Source organism: Neofelis nebulosa, chromosome 12 (genome assembly GCF_028018385.1).
Source record: "Neofelis nebulosa isolate mNeoNeb1 chromosome 12, mNeoNeb1.pri, whole genome shotgun sequence".
Lineage (NCBI taxonomy): Eukaryota > Metazoa > Chordata > Mammalia > Carnivora > Felidae > Neofelis > Neofelis nebulosa.
In genome coordinates this window covers 52,812,012-52,830,960 of record NC_080793.1, presented here as the reverse complement: position 1 = coordinate 52,830,960, position 18,949 = coordinate 52,812,012, and the positions used below count along the sequence as shown (strand labels likewise).

General features: G+C 37.9%; 1 protein-coding gene across 4 annotated transcripts in view; it reads left to right on the top strand.

Annotated features, from left to right (window-relative positions):
- Positions 1-334: 334 nt before the first annotated feature.
- CNTLN (centlein) overlaps positions 335-18,949 on the top strand; it is a 315,313-nt gene continuing 296,698 nt past the window's right edge. For 3 of the 4 annotated variants that reach the window (XM_058695263.1, XM_058695264.1, XM_058695262.1), the window contains exons 1-2: positions 336-771; positions 9,552-9,640. In XM_058695263.1, coding sequence (XP_058551246.1) covers positions 412-771; positions 9,552-9,640 — 449 coding nt within the window. In that variant the 5' untranslated portion in view covers positions 336-411. Of the gene's footprint in view, positions 772-9,551; positions 9,641-18,949 lie in introns of all 4 variants that reach the window. The other variant, XR_009251688.1, reaches the window with a different exon arrangement.

The following is an 18,949-nucleotide window of genomic DNA, read 5'->3' as shown; positions in this document are numbered from 1 at the left end:
GTTGGCAGGGGCCTTGAAGGCGAAGGAATTCACAGTTAAGGATCATTTGGGGCTAGGGGCTTGTCAAGGAAGACTTTAAGAGGTGGGATGTAAGCTAGGCGCTAAGTGGCGGGTAGGGTTTTAGGTGGGCGAGAAGGCGTGGCGATGGGAACTGAACACTCGGGCCGGCACGTCGGGGTAGCGCGCACAGCTTTCTGGCCTAACCCCTTGGGCCACGGCGCGTGCGCAGCCTAACGCTCGCGCCGGGCGCGCGGCCCGCGGAAAGCTGGCCAGGATCCGCGAGCGCGAGACCCCGCGCGCCAAGGCGGGAAAAGTCTCGCGCATGCGCGGCTCGCAGCTTGGGGCTCGCCAGGATGGGGAAGGGGAGGTGGAGTTTCCAAGAGGGAACTTGACCCGTTAGCAGCCGCGGCCATGGCGGCGCGCTCGCCTCCCTCCCCGCTCCCTCCGCCCCCAGCGCGACAGTTGGGTCCCTGGTCCCCACGTGTTGGGCGGGGAGCTGTGGTACACGCAGTGCGCAGCGAGGCCTCGGGTCTTGCGAATGCAGTGCGGGAGGGCGTCGTGGACAAAAACGATATATGCTGGTGGGGCGAAGAAGGGTCAGGGGGCCGGCGAGGGTCAGGGGGGGCAGCTCCGGCTCAGGCTCCCCTCCTCAGCTCGCCCATGGGGTCCAAGCGACTAGAGGGCATCTCGGTAGAGGAGGCGATGGTGACCCGGACGCAGCTGCTGGAGGAAGAGCTGAGCAGCCTAAAGGAGGAGCTGGCCCTGTGTCAGGTATCGAGGTGGCCTCCGGCCTTTCCCCTACACAGCGGGGCCGGGGCCGGTCCGATGGGGAGGCGCGCCCCTCTCCCTCTGCCTTAGGCTGCGTCGCTGCGCGGGTTGGGGACCCACCCATCTCCGTCCGGCGGCGCTGCCTCCCGGTTTCCACACCCAGCCCGGCCCGCTGCTTAGTGCTGGGGGGACGTAGCAGCGCCCCGCTCCCTGACCAGGGGCTCCCGCTCCTCCCCGGACAGGCCGGGCAGGGTTCGCCTCGGCGCCCGGGTTTGGTTTTGTTCACTTGAATGCCACCAAAACGTGTAGTCGCACCCCCCTCACCCCCCAGAAGCCCAAGTTCTTGGTTGTGACTGTTAGTGGTACTTGGAGAGGAGTGGAGTGCAGTCCACAAGTTGATACATCGAACAGGAAAGTTTAAACACTTCTATTAAAATAAAATCCATCGGTGAAAGAACCTGTTTTTAATTTTCAAACCCACACTTGTTCTTAAGTCAAGTTAAACTTAAGTTGTAAACACAGACCGGTAATTTTTAGGGAGTCTTGGGGTGGGAACTTTCACACATAATAGATGATGCTTGATGTTTATTAATCAGTTATACTAATTCTGTATCCTTGAAAGAGAAATTTGATTTTCATATCATGTTGCCAGTGAAAAGCATTTCCTAAATCGATTCTGTTGAATTACTTGCCTGTTATTTGTAGAGTTATTAAAGATAGCTTGACTGCACTCATGTTCAAAGAGGTTTGATTTTAGTTTAGTTTTGCATCCTTACCACCATCTCTTCTCTGATCTTACCAGAACCTTTAGACAGGGTTGGGAGATAGAAATGCTGGGGATTCATTCAACGATAGATGTTTGAGTCACTCTGTCTTCAAGATAGAACCAGTTAGGAACTACTAAAAACCAAGGTAACTATGAACAGTGTCATCAGTTTAGATTAGTAAAAATTCATGATTTCCATTCTCTCTGTTTCTTCCATTGGATTCTTTTGCTCCTTTTGTAGGTCCTTGCTGATGGAGTCAAGGCTGTAAAAACAGGACAGTCTTGTTCAAATTGAATATACATTTGCTTAAACAATTTGGGGAAATACTATGTGACTGTTTCTTTGTCATTTTCCGATTTTCTGTTCTTTACTGGATAAGGAGCAAAGGAACAAATAAGAGACACCAGTGAATTAAAACATTTTGTCATCTACACACCTCACCTTTGGATAGTTTGAAGATGTTAACCCATGATAAAGGCTTTTGTTACTTAAACAGGTCCTAATCTAAGATGCTATTTGCCCATAACTTCTATACTCTTCCCCCTTCCCTCTCTCTATGTGCCATAGTTACAGCTGAAATATTTAGGAGCTGAAATATTTACTTTTTATAACTGATTTGAGTAAGGAACTCACTCTATTGGAAACAGCCCAAAGACCCCCACCCCCAAATCCACTCCCTATTCTTTTTTTTTTTTAATTTTTATTTTAATGTTTATTTTTGAGAGAGAGAGAGAGACAGAGTGTGAGTGAAGGAGGGACTGAGAGAGGGAGCAACAGAATCTGAGGCAGGCTCCAGGTTCTGAGCTGTCAGCATGGAACCCTATGTGGGGCTCGAACCCACAAACCGCAAGATCATAACCTGAGCTGAAGTCAGAGGTTAACCCACTCAGCCACCCAGGCGCCCCTCCATTTCCTATTCTTTAGAAATGTAGCTTCAAATAAGGTGTTGGCCCTTGTGACCTTGGACATATATGGCCTAGGAAGATGATTAAAGTGCTCTAGGCACTGTAGATGCCTAGATGTAAGAATAGAGATGGTCATAATTAGGCTAGAGTGATGGTTCTTGAGATTTTTGTAATATTGTCCCTGTTAGATGATCGTAGGCATTCCAGTAATGTGAGATGAGATTGGCAGTATCCCATTCAAAACTGTGGTCAAACCACAGTTTGAAACTTAGGAGAAATAATAATTGAATTCCCAACTGTTTTATAAAAAAAGCATTTAAATAATTAAAATTCACTTTTACACCTTTTGATTTGTTCTACTTCTTTAGCTATAAATCACATTACCCAAGAATATATAGTATTAACCCTGGTTTTCAAACCTTTCAAAAATCGCAACCCAAAATAAGTTCATTTTCACCTTAACCTAAGTATGCACAACATATGCATAACTAGAATTTCAGAAATAATATTTACCCTAATTGTTCACCATGAACGCTGATTTTTCTTTTAAATTAACACTTTTTAAGAAAATACTGCTCAAATCTACTAAATTAATTTGACACACTAATGGGTCAAATGTATAGTTTGGGGGAAAAGAATCCTGCAAATTAGTCTCTGGTCATAAATAGTGGCTTCATATAGTTGGTTCTTTTTCCACATTTAGCTTATAGGAATTCAATTATATGTACTTGGTGGAGAAAAAGAAAGTTTGAGTGGTTCCATGTGACACTCCACCCCACTGGAATTACTCAGAATAAGCATGTATAAGAAGGCTATCTCAGTTCCAAATGTTTCTCATCCAACTCTATGTGATTATAATATTAAAGGCTTTTTTTATGTGGCTTCAGATTAGCAAGCAACATACATATAATGCGTAGCTAAAGAAAACATGATTAACTTCAGTGTGGAGAGAAAGCTGTCTGTACTGGACTTACTGAGGATAAGACATTAGCTTCCCACTGTAGCTTCTTCCTAATGAAATTTCAAGGGTGCTACAACAATTTTAAGTGCATGACATTTATGCTTTGTCCATTGATTTAGAACCCACCTTTACTCTTAATTTGATTATATATTTTAAGAATGTGTTCTACTTGTGACAAGAATGTGTTCTATTTGCAGTTCAGTATATTGCAAGTATGTGTATATATACATTTATCAGCACTTGTAGAATACCAGAAGAGAAAAAGTAATGTTATATATGTGTAATGTATATACACACACACATATATATTTGAGTGTGACATATGTATGTATATCTCAAAGCTTATTTCCTTTTTCAGCAGCATCCAAAAATATTCACTAAACCTCTAAATCAATTTAAGGTAAAAAATTATTTAGGGCATTTAAATTATAGATAGATAGATAGATAGATCGATAGATAGATACCTGGCTGGTTCAGTCGGTAGAGCATATGACTCTTAAAAAAATTTTTTTTTTGATGTTTTATTTATTTTTGAGAGAGACATAGACAGAGTGTGAACAGGGGAGGGGCAGAGAGAGGGAGACACAGAATCCGAAACAGGCTCCAAGCTCTGAGCTATCAGCCCAGAGCCTGACGTGGGGCTTGAACTCACAAGCCAGGAGATTGTGACCTGAGCCGAAGTTGGCCACTTAACCAACTGAGCCACCCAGGCTCCTCAGAGCATGTGACTCTTGATCTCCAGTTTGTGAGTTCAAGCCCCAGGTTGGATGTAGGCTTTACTAAAAAAAAAAAAAAAAAAAAAAAGAAAGAAATGAAATATATGTTTATTAATGTAACTTTAATGATGAAACTAAATTTAATGAAGTATGTGATGTTGGAATTAAGAATATATAACCAGAGAAGTTAGCCAGTTATATTTTTTGTTAGATTTTTAGGTGTTTTGAAAACTTGTCCAGTCATTCATAAAGAAAAAAAAAATTTAAGAACCTACGGTATAATTAGAATCCTCACCAGTGTTAGCACAATAGTTTGTGCAATTATTTTTCACAATAATAATTTATTGAGAGACTACCCTGGGTTCTGATAGGCAAATTATTTATTTAAATATAGGAAATAGTTTTCATGTTTGTTGAATTCATTCCTCCAGTAGAATTCATTCCTCCTGTTAGGTTGCCAGACAGTAAACTAGGTGCTGGGAGAGTACAAAAAAAGTACAAATGTTTTGGATGTCTGTGTCTTTAAAGTTGATACTTATTTCCATGTCAGCTGATAAGTGAAAGTCAAGACCAATACACTACTAAGATAATTTAGATTCAGATCTCCAAGCATTTAGTCAACTCTTTCATAGGCTGAATTTGATAAACTTTATGAGGAGTAGGATTTTTAAATTTAAATTATTTTTAAAAGTTTATTTCTTTGAGTAATCTCTATACCCAATGTGGGGCTCAAACTTACAACTCCAAATCAAGAGTCACATGTACTTCTGCCTGAGCCAGCTGGGTATCCCTAATTTAAATTTTAAATTACTTGATTCTGTGTCAAAGTTATGGAGTAAGAATAAATAATTTATGAGTTTTTAAATGTTTATTTTGAGAGAGAGAGAGAAAAGGTTTGAGTGGGGGAGGGCCAGAGAGAGAAGACAGGATCTTGAAGCAGGCTCTGTGCTGACAGCAGAAAGCCCAGTGCTGGGGCTTACACTAATGAACCACATGATCATGGCCTGAGCTGAAGTCAGACACTTAACCAACTGACCCACCCAGGTGCCCCTTTATTTTTAATTAATTAATTAAACTTTTTGTTTTGTTTTTTGGGAGAGTGCAAGCAGGGGAAGGGCAGAGAGAGGGGGACAGACGATCTGAAGCGGGCTCTGTGCTGACAGGCTGATAGCAGTGAGCCTGATGTGGGGCTTGAACTCACGAACCGTGAGATCATGCCCTGAGCCAAAATCGGACGCTCAGCTGACTGAGCTACCCAGGTGCCCCTTTTTAAAATTATTTTAAAAGGACCTATTTATGTGCCCCAAAGAAGGGAAACTATAAAGAGGATATGATTGGCAATAGTTTTCTGTTTTAATAATGTCTGGAATAGTTTGGCAATTAGTTTTGTGTTTTTAGGGGGACGCTTTATTTATTCTTGCATGTGAAAGAGGGTCTTTTTAGTAATTTAAGCTATAAACCACATTGAAGATTATACAGCATTAAATAACTGAAAAACTTGGGGCACCTGTGTGGCTCAGTTGGCTAATTGTCTGACTCAATTTTGGCTCAGGTTATGATCTCATTGTTGGTGAAATCAAGTCCCTCGCATCATGCTATGTGCTGACAGTGTGGAGCCTGCTTGGGATTCTCTCTCTGTCCTCCTCTCTGCCCCTCCCTTGCTTGCTCTCTCTCTCTCAAAATAAATAAATAAACATTTAGATAAATAAATAACTGGAAAAGTCACAAAACTAATACGGTAGTCTCACAATCCATTTATAACATTTTATTACTTACAAAAGAACTTGCTTTTTTTTTTTTTTTCAAATAAACTATCACTTATACATTTGAGTGTTTTTAGGTGACAAAGGGAATCTGAATACCTTTGATGACCACAAATTAAAAAAAAAATAATAATAACAACTTTAGAAATTTGTAAATTAGAAAAAAGAATTTGTTGTTACTTTCTCTTTGGTGCAGATTGAACAGGAGATGTGAAATAACCATTAACTATCAACAATGGGAAAAAGAGAAAAAATGTACAAATTAAGATGTAAAGATTTTTTTTCATCAGATATTTTTTGACTTCTTGCTATATCTCTTCAACTGTGCTAGAGCTAAGTCCTTTGTTATTAAGTCATAACTTATTTAAGTGGAAGTAACTTATTTAAGTGGAAGTAACTAAAGAAAACCTACTTTTTTATATTTTTACTTAATAACCTTTCTTTTTAAAAAAATTTTGTTTCGGGGCGCCTGGGTGGCTCAGTCGGTTAAGCGTCCGACTTCGGCTCAGGTCACGATCTCGCGGTCCGTGAGTTCGAGCCCCGCGTCGGGCTCTGTGCTGACTGCTCAGAGCCTGGAGCCCGTTTCGGATTCTGTGTCTCCCTCTCTCTCTGACCCTTCCCCATTCATGCTCTGTCTCTCTCTGTCTCAAAAATAAATAAATGTTAAAAAAAAAAAATTTTTTTTGTTTCAACATTTATTTATTTTTGAGAGACAGAGAAACACAAAGCATGAGGAGGGGAGGGGCAGAGAGAGAGAGGGAGACACAGAATCCAAAGCAGGCTCCAGGCTCTGAGCTGTCAGCACAGAGCCCGATGTGGGGCTCGAATCCACAAACCATGAGATCATGACCCCAGCCGAAGTCAGACACTTAACTGACTGAGCCACCCAGGTGCCCCAATAATAACCTTTCTTAATATTTTAGTTAGAAAAGTTGAGGTGAAAATACATGTAAATCTTCCCTATTTTGTTTTGAAGGGAGCTGTAAGATAAATTTCTAGATAATATTTGTTGGAAGGGATTTTGATATTTCCTCAGCATACCTTTTAAAACTAGAGATATTAGAGCACATTATGTTGCGTAGTTTATATTTTCTTACCTTCACTACCCTCTAGGCAGGTTACGACATGTGATTTATATAGTGACATCTCTTGTCTTTAACTCAAATCTTCCCTCCCTTCTGTCCCTCCCTCCCTCCTTTCCTCCCTTCCTTCCTTCGTTCCTTTCTTAAGTTTATTTATTTACTTTGAAAGAGGGAGAGAGAGAGAATGGGGGAGAGCAAAGAGACACAGAGAGAGAATCCCAAGCAGTCTCTGTGCTATCAGTGTGAAGCCCCACCAAAGGCTCCATCTTAGGAACCGTGAGATCATGACCTGAGCTGAAATCAGTAGGCGCTTCATTAAGAACTGAGTTACTCAGGTGTCCCAACCCAAATTATTTTAATACCCAAATTCTAAGTTCTTGGTTCTAAAGGTATAAAGTAAAGCATGATATATATAGGACTGTTTGGGAAAGGTAGTAGTCTCTTCTACTCAGACTGTCAAAAGTCCTTTAAAAACAAGTAAATAAAGTAGATCAAAGATTTGAGCATTAAAAAAGGAAAACAAAAATTTTATAAGAAAGTATAGGTACATAATTTTTTTTAATTTTAGAGAGACTGTGCGTGTGCATGTGCAAATGGGGAAGGGACAGAGAGAGAGAGAATCCCAAGCAGGCTCCATGCACAGCACAGAGCCTAACGTGGGGCTTGATCCCATGACCCTGGGACCATGACCCAAGCTGAATTCAGGAGTGAGATGCTCAACTAACTGAACCACCCAGGCATCCCATAGGTAGATACATTTCTAATCTCTGGGTAGAGAAGGCTGATTAGAAAAATTGGTACATAAAGTCAATAAGCCATAATGGGAAAGATGGATACATTTGAATATATAAAACTAATAACTTACCCTTTTCTGAAATGTTTCATCATAAATAAATATGCAACAAGATACAAGAGAAATATTATTTGTAACACGTTTGGTAGACATAAGTCTAATTTTAAGATTTCTAGCAATAGTTCTCATATTTTGTTGGCAGAACTTAGTCATATACCCATAGGTAAGAGGGGCCTGTCTTTTAATTCTTTTAATTGGGCAGCAAAAAGCCAAATGGTTTCTAATAGGAAGGAAAGAATGGATGATGGACACGGACACAAAAATATCTGCCACACAAGTAAACCTAACCAATCAACCAACCAAATATAGTATTATAAAATGAAATGTGTTGTGAAAAAATTTAATCAGGGCAAAGGGTTATCAGAGACTTAAAGGTTTCAGTGGCTACAAATATAGTAGAGAAGATTTCTCTTGAGGTGATATTTAAGCAAAGACCTGAATGAAGTGAGGAAATAATATACATGAAAATCTGATGGATGGTACATGTGCAAAGGCCCTGGTTCAAGTAGAGCAAGAAGACTAGTGTGAGTGATGAATGAACAGAGTGATAGATGAGGTTGAGGAGGTGTGTATGGGGCCGGAGAATGTGGGGTTTTGTAGCCTTGATACAGAGTTTGGATTATTTTCCTAATCTGATGGGAATGCAGTGGAGATTTTTGAGCTATAAGGAGGCTAGGGGAACCATCATAGATGGCTAGGCAAGAGAAGAGGTTGACCTGAACTAGAATGGGATATATTTTGTAGGTAATAGAACTTACTAATGGTTTGGATAGGAAATGCGAGGAAGAGAGCAACCAGAATTGACTTGTAGGTGTTAGGCCTTTGAAGAAATGACTAGATGGTGGTGTCATTTTCTGAGATGCATAGGAGTAGGTTTGTGAAAGAGTAGGAAATCAAAAAGATTATTTTGGATAAGTTAAATCTGAGATACCTATTAGGTATTCAAGTGGAATTATTGAGTAGGCGGTTAGAAATCGGAGTCTGCACCTAGGGGAAGAGGAAATAGCTAAGGCGGGAAATGTGGAAGTCCTTAGTGTAGAGTTGATACATGAAACCATGGAACTGTGAGGTCCCCTAGAGCAGTGGTTCTTATTTAATCCTGAGTGTACAGAATCACCTGAGGAACTTGTAAAAAATACTGGTGCTTGAACCTTACCCAAAACCAATTAAATCAGAATCTCTAGATAATCACTATTTTTAAAAACTTCCCCTAAAGTGATTCCTAACTCTCAACCATAGTTGATGACAATGGACCTAGGCAGTAAGGACTAAAATTGCTCATTGTCTATGGGGTTTGGCTACATAGGGGACCTTAAAAAAGGAATTTAACATCATAGTAGAGAGGGACATCTGAGTGGAGGAAGTAATAGAGTGAATGAGGTGAGGAAGTGGAGACTGTGTTTATAGGCAACTCTTCCAAGGAATTTTGCTGAAAAGGGGAGCTGAAAAATGGAGCTGTAAATAGAGAGCAATTCCCTTTTAGAGCAAAATAACTGATATTTAGCATTCCATCATTTATACCCTGAAGTGTGGGTGGTGGAAATAGTCGAAGTGAATGTGGGTTACCAGTGTAAGAACTTCTTAAAATAAAGCTTTCCTGCTACAGTTTTCAAGAGTCTATTTTATAGTTCTAGAACTAGAGATCAAGAAACATTTTTCATTTTAAAATTTAATGTAGTGTCTTCTCTGATACAGCTACAAAGCAATGCATTAAAAATGTCTTTTGTTTCTTTAAGGCTGATAAAGAATTTGTATGGTCTCTGTGGAAACGTCTCCAGGTGACAAACCCAGATCTCACACAAGCAGTCAGTTTGGTTGTAGAACGGTGAGCTTCCAAGTAATTTTTTCATGAGTATTTGGTTCGTTGAATTTGCTTTGCTTTATTATTAAAACTTGGCATTAGGCCCCTAAAGAGATTTTATTTCCAAATGAATGTGAAGCATGATATTAATAATTATTGGACTTATTTCAAGGGGTGCCAGTTAATAAATATAAATAGGCCATATCTCCTACTTATATTCTGATGTATTTGGGAGGTTTGCAGGTAAGAGATAAAAGTGTGACTTAGACATTGTGTGTGTGTGTGTTATGTGTGTGTCTGTTTATGTCGATGTGTTGAGCTATTATGACACAACTTTAAAAATTAGAGAAGTACTTGTTACTTGGTTTTTTACTCTGAAACTGCCTCTGTTGACAACTTTCTAGACATGATCCTTCCTAGACATGGTTCAGTTTTCCCCTAAGGTAATTGCAGTGTGTACCTGAAAGCCTGGGATGACCTTGCCAGAATAAAGTAATCTGAAATAGGCTGAGGGATTTCGCTTAGCACTGTGTATTACCCTGTAGGGGATGCTCATTTATTTAACTATATATTACTGGGCCTCTCCTTGGTCATTAGAAATAGCAGAGTGATGCTGGGTACTCCTTACCAAACATTTGGTGTACGGTAGTCCCATGATGCTTAGCATAGCAATTAAAAACACTTGCTTTCGTATTAAATGAATTTCAGTACATTTCCTAAATGAGAAGCTAAGCATATGGATGGATGCCGTTTCCTGTGTCTTTATTGGAATCATGATTATATAATCTGAATATCAGTTTTTGATAACTTGACCTTTGGTATGTCTGGCCCTAGGATCATTCCAGTGTTGTCTGGAATTTGACTTTTAAAAATCTGTGATAGATACCTATATACAGTTTTACCATTCTCCATTATTGTGGACTCTTGAAGTAGTATATTCACTTTCTCTTCATGTTACTTATATGTCTCATTCATCAATCAGTTTTTCCCTTTCGATAATCAGAATTAAGCCTTTTGTTGAAGTACCTTATTATTTCCTTGAGATGAAATGTGATCACTCTCAGTTGCATTCTGTTTTCTAGCCAAATAAGCCTTCTAGAAGAAACATTCTTGGGACTTCAGTAGTAATTTCTGTGATTTTTTTCATTATCCTCCTCTCATTTTATTTGTATATTCCAGCTTTCTAATTTGTTATTTTTTTAAACTAACTAAAACTGTCTTTAATTTTCACTTTCCTCTTGGTTGAGAGAGAAATATTAACATATTGTTGAGTCCTCTTTCTCACCCTTTGAGATTTCTACTTTTTTTTTTTTTTTTTTTTTTTATTTTTTATTTTTTATTTTTTATTTATTTTTTATTTATTTATTTTTTAATATATGAAATTTACTGTCAAATTGGTTTCCATACAACACCCAGTGCTCATCCCAAAAGGTGAGATTTCTACTTTTTAATATACATAATACACATACAAAAGTATATATACACACTTTGTAAATAAATGCACATATATTTTGTGAGTATACTCAAAAGCCCTATGTTGATAAGATATATAATGGGAAATTTTGGAGATTATTACTTTACAGCTATGATTCTCAAAATTTTAGTGTGCCTAAGCTATACCTAGTGAATTTATTAAAATGCAGATTTCTGGGATTTTTCCCTAGATCTACTGAATCTCTAGCAATGAGGTCCAGAAGTCTTAAAATTTTTTTTTTAAGTTTATTTATTTACTTTGAGAGAGACAGAGACAGCATGAGCAGGGGAGAGGCAGAGAGAGAGGGAGAGAGAGAGATTCCCAAGCAGGCTCTGCAGTCATTGCAGAGCCCAATGCAGGGCTTGAACTTGAAACTGTGAGATCATGACCTGAGCTGTACCTGAGTCGGATGCTTCTTTTTTTTTTTTTTTTTTTAACTGAGCCACCCAGGCACCCCTAGAAGTCTTTTAAAAACAGCTTTCCAGATAATTCTGATGTTGTAATTCATAGGTCATACTGTGAGATACTTTGAAATTTGAGTTGACTTTTGAAACTGGAAGCCTATAAGTGGCATTTATAACTTTATAATTATGTGAACATTTATTTCCTAGAGAACCATGTAGTATGTTTTGACTTGTGAAAAAGGAAAAATGCTATACCATTGAATCTTTATTTTTCAAAAAAAGAATATTCTCAAAATCAAAGTCAAATACACTGTCTTTGTATAGTCCACTAGTTACCCAAATAATGTTACATTTAAGTCTGTTTAATATCTGTGCCTTGATCTTCCTAGACAACATTTTTCCCCTTGGAATTTCTAATGGTCCTTCTTTTCTGCTTTCTTATAAAGAATGTCTGTATTTGTTTAACAGCCTAAGACATTCTTCCTTGAGCCTTTTGGCTTATGGTATGAATTTGGACCAGTTGCTTTCTACACCTACTCATAGCTATTACCTTAGATTTTCTTTTCATTGTACTCTTGGACTTGTTCCACAGTTCCTGGTATCCCATATCTTTCTTTTTGTTGGGTTATGTTTTCAACATTATTTCTGAGAAAGGATGCACAAGTCACTTTCTGACTCCTTACATGCCTGAAAATGTCTTTCTTTTGTCCTTATGCTTGATTGATAGTTTAGCTGAACATGCAATTTTATGTCCACATAATTTCCTTCAGATTTTTGAAAGTATAGCTCTGTTATCTTCTTTTAGCATGTAGAGGTGCTACCAAGTGTATTTGTGATCCAGTGTAAGTATGATTCTTTTTTCTAGGTAGCTTGCTTAAATTAAACTTTCAAGATAGTCTCTTTATATGTAACATAGTAAAATTTCAATATCAGCTATTAATTTGGGTTTTTAAAAAATCCAACCTTCTCAGCCTTTGGTGGGCCCTTTCAAACTTAAGATTTTCTTTTGATTAAGGAAAGTCATCTTTGGCCATTTGCTGTAGGCAAATGCTTCAAGTGAGTGAGAGACTCAGCTTTTTGATAAATGGTTCCTTTATTAGTCTTCTTGACTGCTTTGGGCTTCTGTTCTCTGTATTTACTAATTGGGTACTTAGAGTCTCTTTGAGCATCTTTGAGAAAAAGCATCTTCCTCTTCCACTGTAGGCATCATTTAGATTTTGATCTGATTTTTCTTCTCTGGGTTTGTGAGCACATCCTTCTGTCTTTCCAATGTTTCTCACATTTATGGTCAATTTTGGCCCCTTTTCTTATTTTCCATGCTGTGATAGGTATTTATTCAATTCAATGTGATTTGTGGAAGTCAGTATCATCTTCACCAAGTTAATCATCTTTAAGAGGAAGTACAGTATCATTTTTACTGGTTACAATATATTTTTATTATTTTGATACACCATATTTATATTTAACCGGTATCTTGTTTTGATACATTAAGATTATTTTATTTTTTTAAAAATCGTATGATCATGCTGTGATGAATGGCCTTCTGGGTAAACCTTTGCCTGCATTGTTAGTTTCAAGTAGTGCTGCTACTGTCATAGTGGTGTAGGCTGAGATTGCTAACCATACTGAAACGAATAGGTTAATCCTGCTCCATTAAAGAATCATGCTGCTGTAAATGTCAATACCCTTTTGGGAAAATGCCTATCTGTAACTTTTTTAACTTTTTAAACTTTTTGACACTTTATTATAATTTTCTGGTAAGTTTTTTGGTGGGATGTCTGTGTATAGGGATACCTTGGAGATGTTGTGGGTTTGGTTCCAGACCATCACAATGAAACGAATATTGCAATAGAGCAAGTCAAATGAAGTTTTTGGTTTTCCAGTGCTTATAAAAGTTATGTTTATACTATACTATAGTCTATTAGTGTGCAATCGCATTATGTCTAAAAAAATAATGTACATACCTTAATTTAAAATACTTTATTGGTTCAAAAAAACCACTTTATTCCTAAAAAAATGCTAACCATCATTTGAGCTTTCATTGAGTTGTAATCTTTTTGCTCATGTAAGGTCTTGCTTTGGTGTTGATGACTGATCACTGATAAGAGTGGTAGTTGCTGAAGGTTGTGGTGGCAATTTCTTAAAATAAGACAGCAATAAAGTTTGCCATATCAATTGACTCTTCCTTTCTAAAACATTTCTCTGTAGCATGCAATGCCGTTTGATATCATTTTACCCACAGAATTTCTTTCAGAATTGGAGTCCATCCTTTCAAACCCTGCTGCTACTTTGTAAACTAAGTTTATGAAAGATTCTAAGTCCTTTGTTGTTGTTTCAACAATCTTATGGCATCTTCACGAAGAACCACTCAAGAAACTTCTTTCTTTGTTCATCCATTAGAAGCAACTTTTTATCTGTTAAAGTATGATTATGAGATTGCAACAGTTCAAACGTATCTTCAGACTCCACTTCTAATTCTAGTTCTGTTGCTATTTCTACCACACCTGCAATTACTTCTCCCACAAAAGTCTTGAATTTGAATTCCTCAAAGTCATCCAATGAGGGTTGGAATCAACTTCTCAAAACTCCTGGTAATGTTGATATTCTGACCTCTTTCCATGAATCATGACTGTTCTTAATGGCATGTGGAATGGTGAGTCATTTCCAGAAGCTTTTCAATTGATTTTTTCCAGATCCATCAGAAGAACCATGATCCATGGAAGCTGAGAGTTTAAATGACTCCTGGATGTATGGGCTGCAGAATGGATATTTTGTTAGCAGGCATGAAAACATTGTATGTCTCCATCAGAGCTCTTGGGTAACTAGGTGGATGGCCAGTGAGCTGTAATGTTTTGAAAGGAATCTTTTTCTGAGAAGTGGGCTTAAAAACGGTGGGCTTAAAATACTGTAAACCATGTTGTAAATAGATGTACTGTCATCCAGACTTTGTTGTTCCATTTATAGAGCATAGACAAGTAGATTTAATGTAATTCTTAATGGCCCTAGGATTTCCAACATGGTAAATGAACATTGGTTTCAACTTAAAGTCACCAGATGCATTAGCCCCTAACAAGAGAGTCAGCCTGTTCTTTGAAGTTTTGAAGTCAGGCATTGACTTCTCTCTGGCTATGAAAGTCCTAGATGGCATCATCTTCTAATACAAAGCTGTTCTGTCTGCATTGAAGATCTGTTATTTAATGTAGCCACCTTTATTAATTCTCTTAGCTTGATCTTCTGGATAACTTGCTGGGCTTGTACATTGAACAGCACCTGCTGCTTCACCTTGCATTTTTGGGTCATGGAGATGGTTTCTTCTCTTCAACCTCATGAACCAATCCCTGCTAGCTTCAGTTTTTTTCTCTGTAGCTTCTTTACCTCTCTCAGCCTTCACAGAATTGAAGAGAGTTGGGGCCTTCCTCTGGATTAGGCTCTGGCATGAGGGAATGCTGTGGCTGGCTTGATCTTCTCTCCAGACCACTAAAACTTTCTTCATATCAGCAGCAAGGCTGTTTAGCTTTCTTATCATTTGTGTGTTCACTAGAGTAGATATTTTAATTCCCTTCAAGAACTTTTCCTTTGCATTCACAATTTGGCTAACTTTTTTTGGTGCAAGAGGCCTAGCTTTTGTTCTGTCTCAGCTTTCAACTTGCCTTTTTTCACTAAGCTTAATTATTTCTACCTTTTGATTTTAAGTGAGAGATGTGCAACCCTTCCTTTCACTTGGGCACTAGAGGCCTCTGTAGGGTTATTAATTAGCCTAATTTCAATATTGCTGTGTCTCAGGGAACAGGGAGGCCTGATGAGAGGGAAAGAGACAGGAGAATGGCTAGTCAGGGGAGCAGTCAGAGCACACACAATATTTATCAATTAAGTTTGCCATCTTATTTGCATGTGGTCCGTGGTGCCCCCAAACAATTATAATAGTTTGAAATGTTGCGAGAGTTACCAAAATGTGACACAAAGATGTGAAGTAAGCAAGTGCTGTTGGAAAAATGGTGCAAATAGATTTGCTTGACATGGGATTGCTACAAACCTTCCATTTGTGAAAAACTCAGTATCTGCAAAGGACAGTATAGCAAAGCACAGTAAAACGAGGTATGCTTATACACATATTTGTGTGTATGTGTTTTATTTTATTGTGGAATATTTCAGTTAGATGCAAAGGCAGAGGTAATATATTAATGAATTCCCATGTTTACTCACCACCCAGGTTGAGTAATTATCAACACATGGCCAATATTATTTTATCAATAAACTTACTTCCTTCTGCTTCCCTGCTCCCTCTACCGCTAATGGATTATTTTGAAGCAAATCCCAGACATCATGTTAGTTTATCCACAATTACATAAGTGTTGACAGTCAGTTCTTGTTATTCACAGCAGTTATATTCAATAAAGTCATTGCAAACATTGAATTAGTCAACACTGGACCACTACTTCTGGGGAAATAAAGGTTTAGGTTCCTGTGAACTTTGGCCACAACTTTTTGTCAACTGGTCAACATATAACATTGTTTTATGTATATTTCTCTTTGAAGATATCTCATTTAATATGTATTGTTGACTCATTACCTTTGAACTCATGATAGCCTGTACAACTCATACCTGAACAAAGATTGTTTAATACATTCTTTACTTCATGAGGCACATCACAATTTTCTTGTGTTTAGGTACACTAACCACTATGCTTGGTGATCATTTGTAACAGTGAAATCATCAACAAAAAGTGTAAAATTGTGAAAAATTTGGCACTAAAGTGAGAATAACACTTGTTTATGGTATGAGAACTGAAACAGAATGGCCCCTTGTTTAACCTCAGCTGGGAACATGTGGTTTGGGCGACTTAAATTGTTTTTTTGCTGCCTTGGGCATGCCTGCAAATGACTGAGAAATGCCATGGGTATTGGTTGTAAGCTTACAAATGAATTTTAGCAAATAGACAAATTCACAGATTCTAAGTCCTTGAATGAGAGTTAACTTTGTCTGTAAAAGATAAGGGCTCTTTTTAATATAACCATGGAATCTTTATCATAGTTAGAATTCTCTAGTTATTCCCTAATACAATTAAATATCCAGTCAGTTTTCAGATATCTGGAATAGTCTCATACTTGTTTAAAAAGTTGGTTTGCTCCTGGGGCTTCTGAGTGGCTCAGTTGGTTGAGCATCCAACTCTTGATTTTGGCTTGGGTTATGATGTCATGGTTCATTAGATTGAGCCCTGTATTGGGATCTGCGCTGACAGCATGGAGCCTGCTTGGGATTCTCTCTTCTTCTCTCTCTGCCCCTCCCCACCTCAAAATAAATAAATAAAGTTAAGAAAAATAAAAATAAAAAGTTAGTTTGTTCTTATGAGGATCCAAACATAGTCTACCCACTGAATATATAGATTCCATATCCTTCTCTTCTGTCTTTCTCTTCACAACATTAAAAAATAAATAAATAAGTTGGTTTATTTATCCTATAGAGTTTCTCACATTTTGGGTTTTTCTGATTGTAATATTCTGTACCCTATAAGTATCATAAACTTGTAGTTACACCTAGAGTGTTATTCAGATTCAGGTCTGATCTTCTTAGGTATTATTATATAACACTTGTTACATCATGTCAGAAGGCACATAGTGTCTTATCCAGATCCTTTTGTGCTAACTTTGATCAGTGGATTATGTCTCTTTAGTCACTTTAGAACAGCCTGTATTCTTTTATTTAATGGCATCATTTTGTTAAATGAACATGGTTATTAGTTGTCTTTTAGAAGGTCTTGTAGTCTGGATTCACTTGATTGCTTCCTTGTGTTGTCATTTTAACTTTTCCTCTTTATTGTAAACTGAAAGGTAAATCTGAAGCTTGATTATATTTAGGTTCAACTTTTTTGGCACAAATATTTTTATGTACTTCATAGTATATCTCAAATGAAAGCGCATATTATCTGATTGTGCCACTTTCAGTAGTGATAATGTTGGTCAGTACATCAAGGTAATGACAGTCTGACCTCTCCATTGTAAAGGTATACTTTTACCTTAGGGCCAACATGTAATCCAGAAAGTAAAGGTAATAATCTATTGGTGCCCTGCAAGTGTTCATTTCTCCATCAACATTTCACCTAATTTTAGTATACACTGCTGATCTGAATTTATTATTTCATTAAGGGTTAAAAATTGTGGTTTTATAGTTGTTAGTTTTTCTCTATTAATGTTTATTTATTTTTGAGAGAGAGACAGAGACAGAGACAGAGTGTGAGTAGGGAAGGGGCAGAGAGAGGGGGAGACACAGAATCTGAAGCAGGCTTCAGGCTCTGAGCTGTCAGCACAGAGCCTGATGTGGAGCTCGAACCCACAAACTGTGAAATTATGACCTGAGCTGAAATCAGAACCAACTGAGCCACCCAGGTGCCCCTCTTTTGTAACTTTTTGATACATGATTTTGATTAGGTAATATGGGCATATGATTATGTGTTCAACATTAAAAAATTTTTTTAAGTTTATTTATTTTGAGAGATAGAGAAAGTGTGCAAGCAAGGGAGAGACAGAGAGGGAGGGGAAGGATCCCAAGTAGGCTCCACGGGGTCAGCACAGAGCCTGATGTAGAGCTGGAACTCACAACCCATGAGATCATGATCTTGAGCCGAAACCAAGAGTTGGACACTTAACCAACTGAGCCAGTCAGACGCCACAACATTTTAAAAGTGTTAAAGAATGTACAATGAGGAGTCTCCTCTCACCCCTGTCTCCAGCTGTTCCATTCCATTCCTTACAAACATTGGTAACAGTGCATTTATGTCTTTGATCCATTTTAAGTTTTGTTAATGGTGTGACTTAAGGATGCAACTTAATTCTTTTGCATGTGAATATCCAGTTGCACCTGTTGAAAGGACTATTTCCCCCCCATTGGATGGGCTTTGCGCTTGTTAAAAAATTGGGTGACCGTAGATGCATGAGCTTATTTCTGAATATCAGTGCTATTCCATTAATCTGTTATGTCTGTTCTTGTCCCAGTGATATACTGTCCTGATGACTGTTGTTTTGTAGTAAGTTTGAATCAGTTAAGTGGAGTTCTGCTATTTTGTTCTTTGATTTCAAGATTGTCTTGGCTATTCTGGGTTCCTTGTAATTCCAAGTGAATTTTAGTATCAGTTTAGCAATTTCTACAAAGAAGTGATCTAGGATTTTGATAGGATTGTATTGAATATGTAGATCAGTTTGGGGGATATTGCCATCCTAACAATATTAAGTTTGCTATGTCATGAACATGGGACATTTTTCCAATTATTTAGGTCTTTTAAAATTTCTTTCAACAATGTCTTATAATTTTCAGAGTTTATGTTTTGTACTTTTTTGGATAAATTTATTTCTAAGTATTTTATTTATGATTCTATTGTAGATGGAATTGTTTCCTTAATGTTATTTTCAGATTAGTGTAACTGTGTAGATTACAATTGATTTTTGCGTATTGCTCTCATA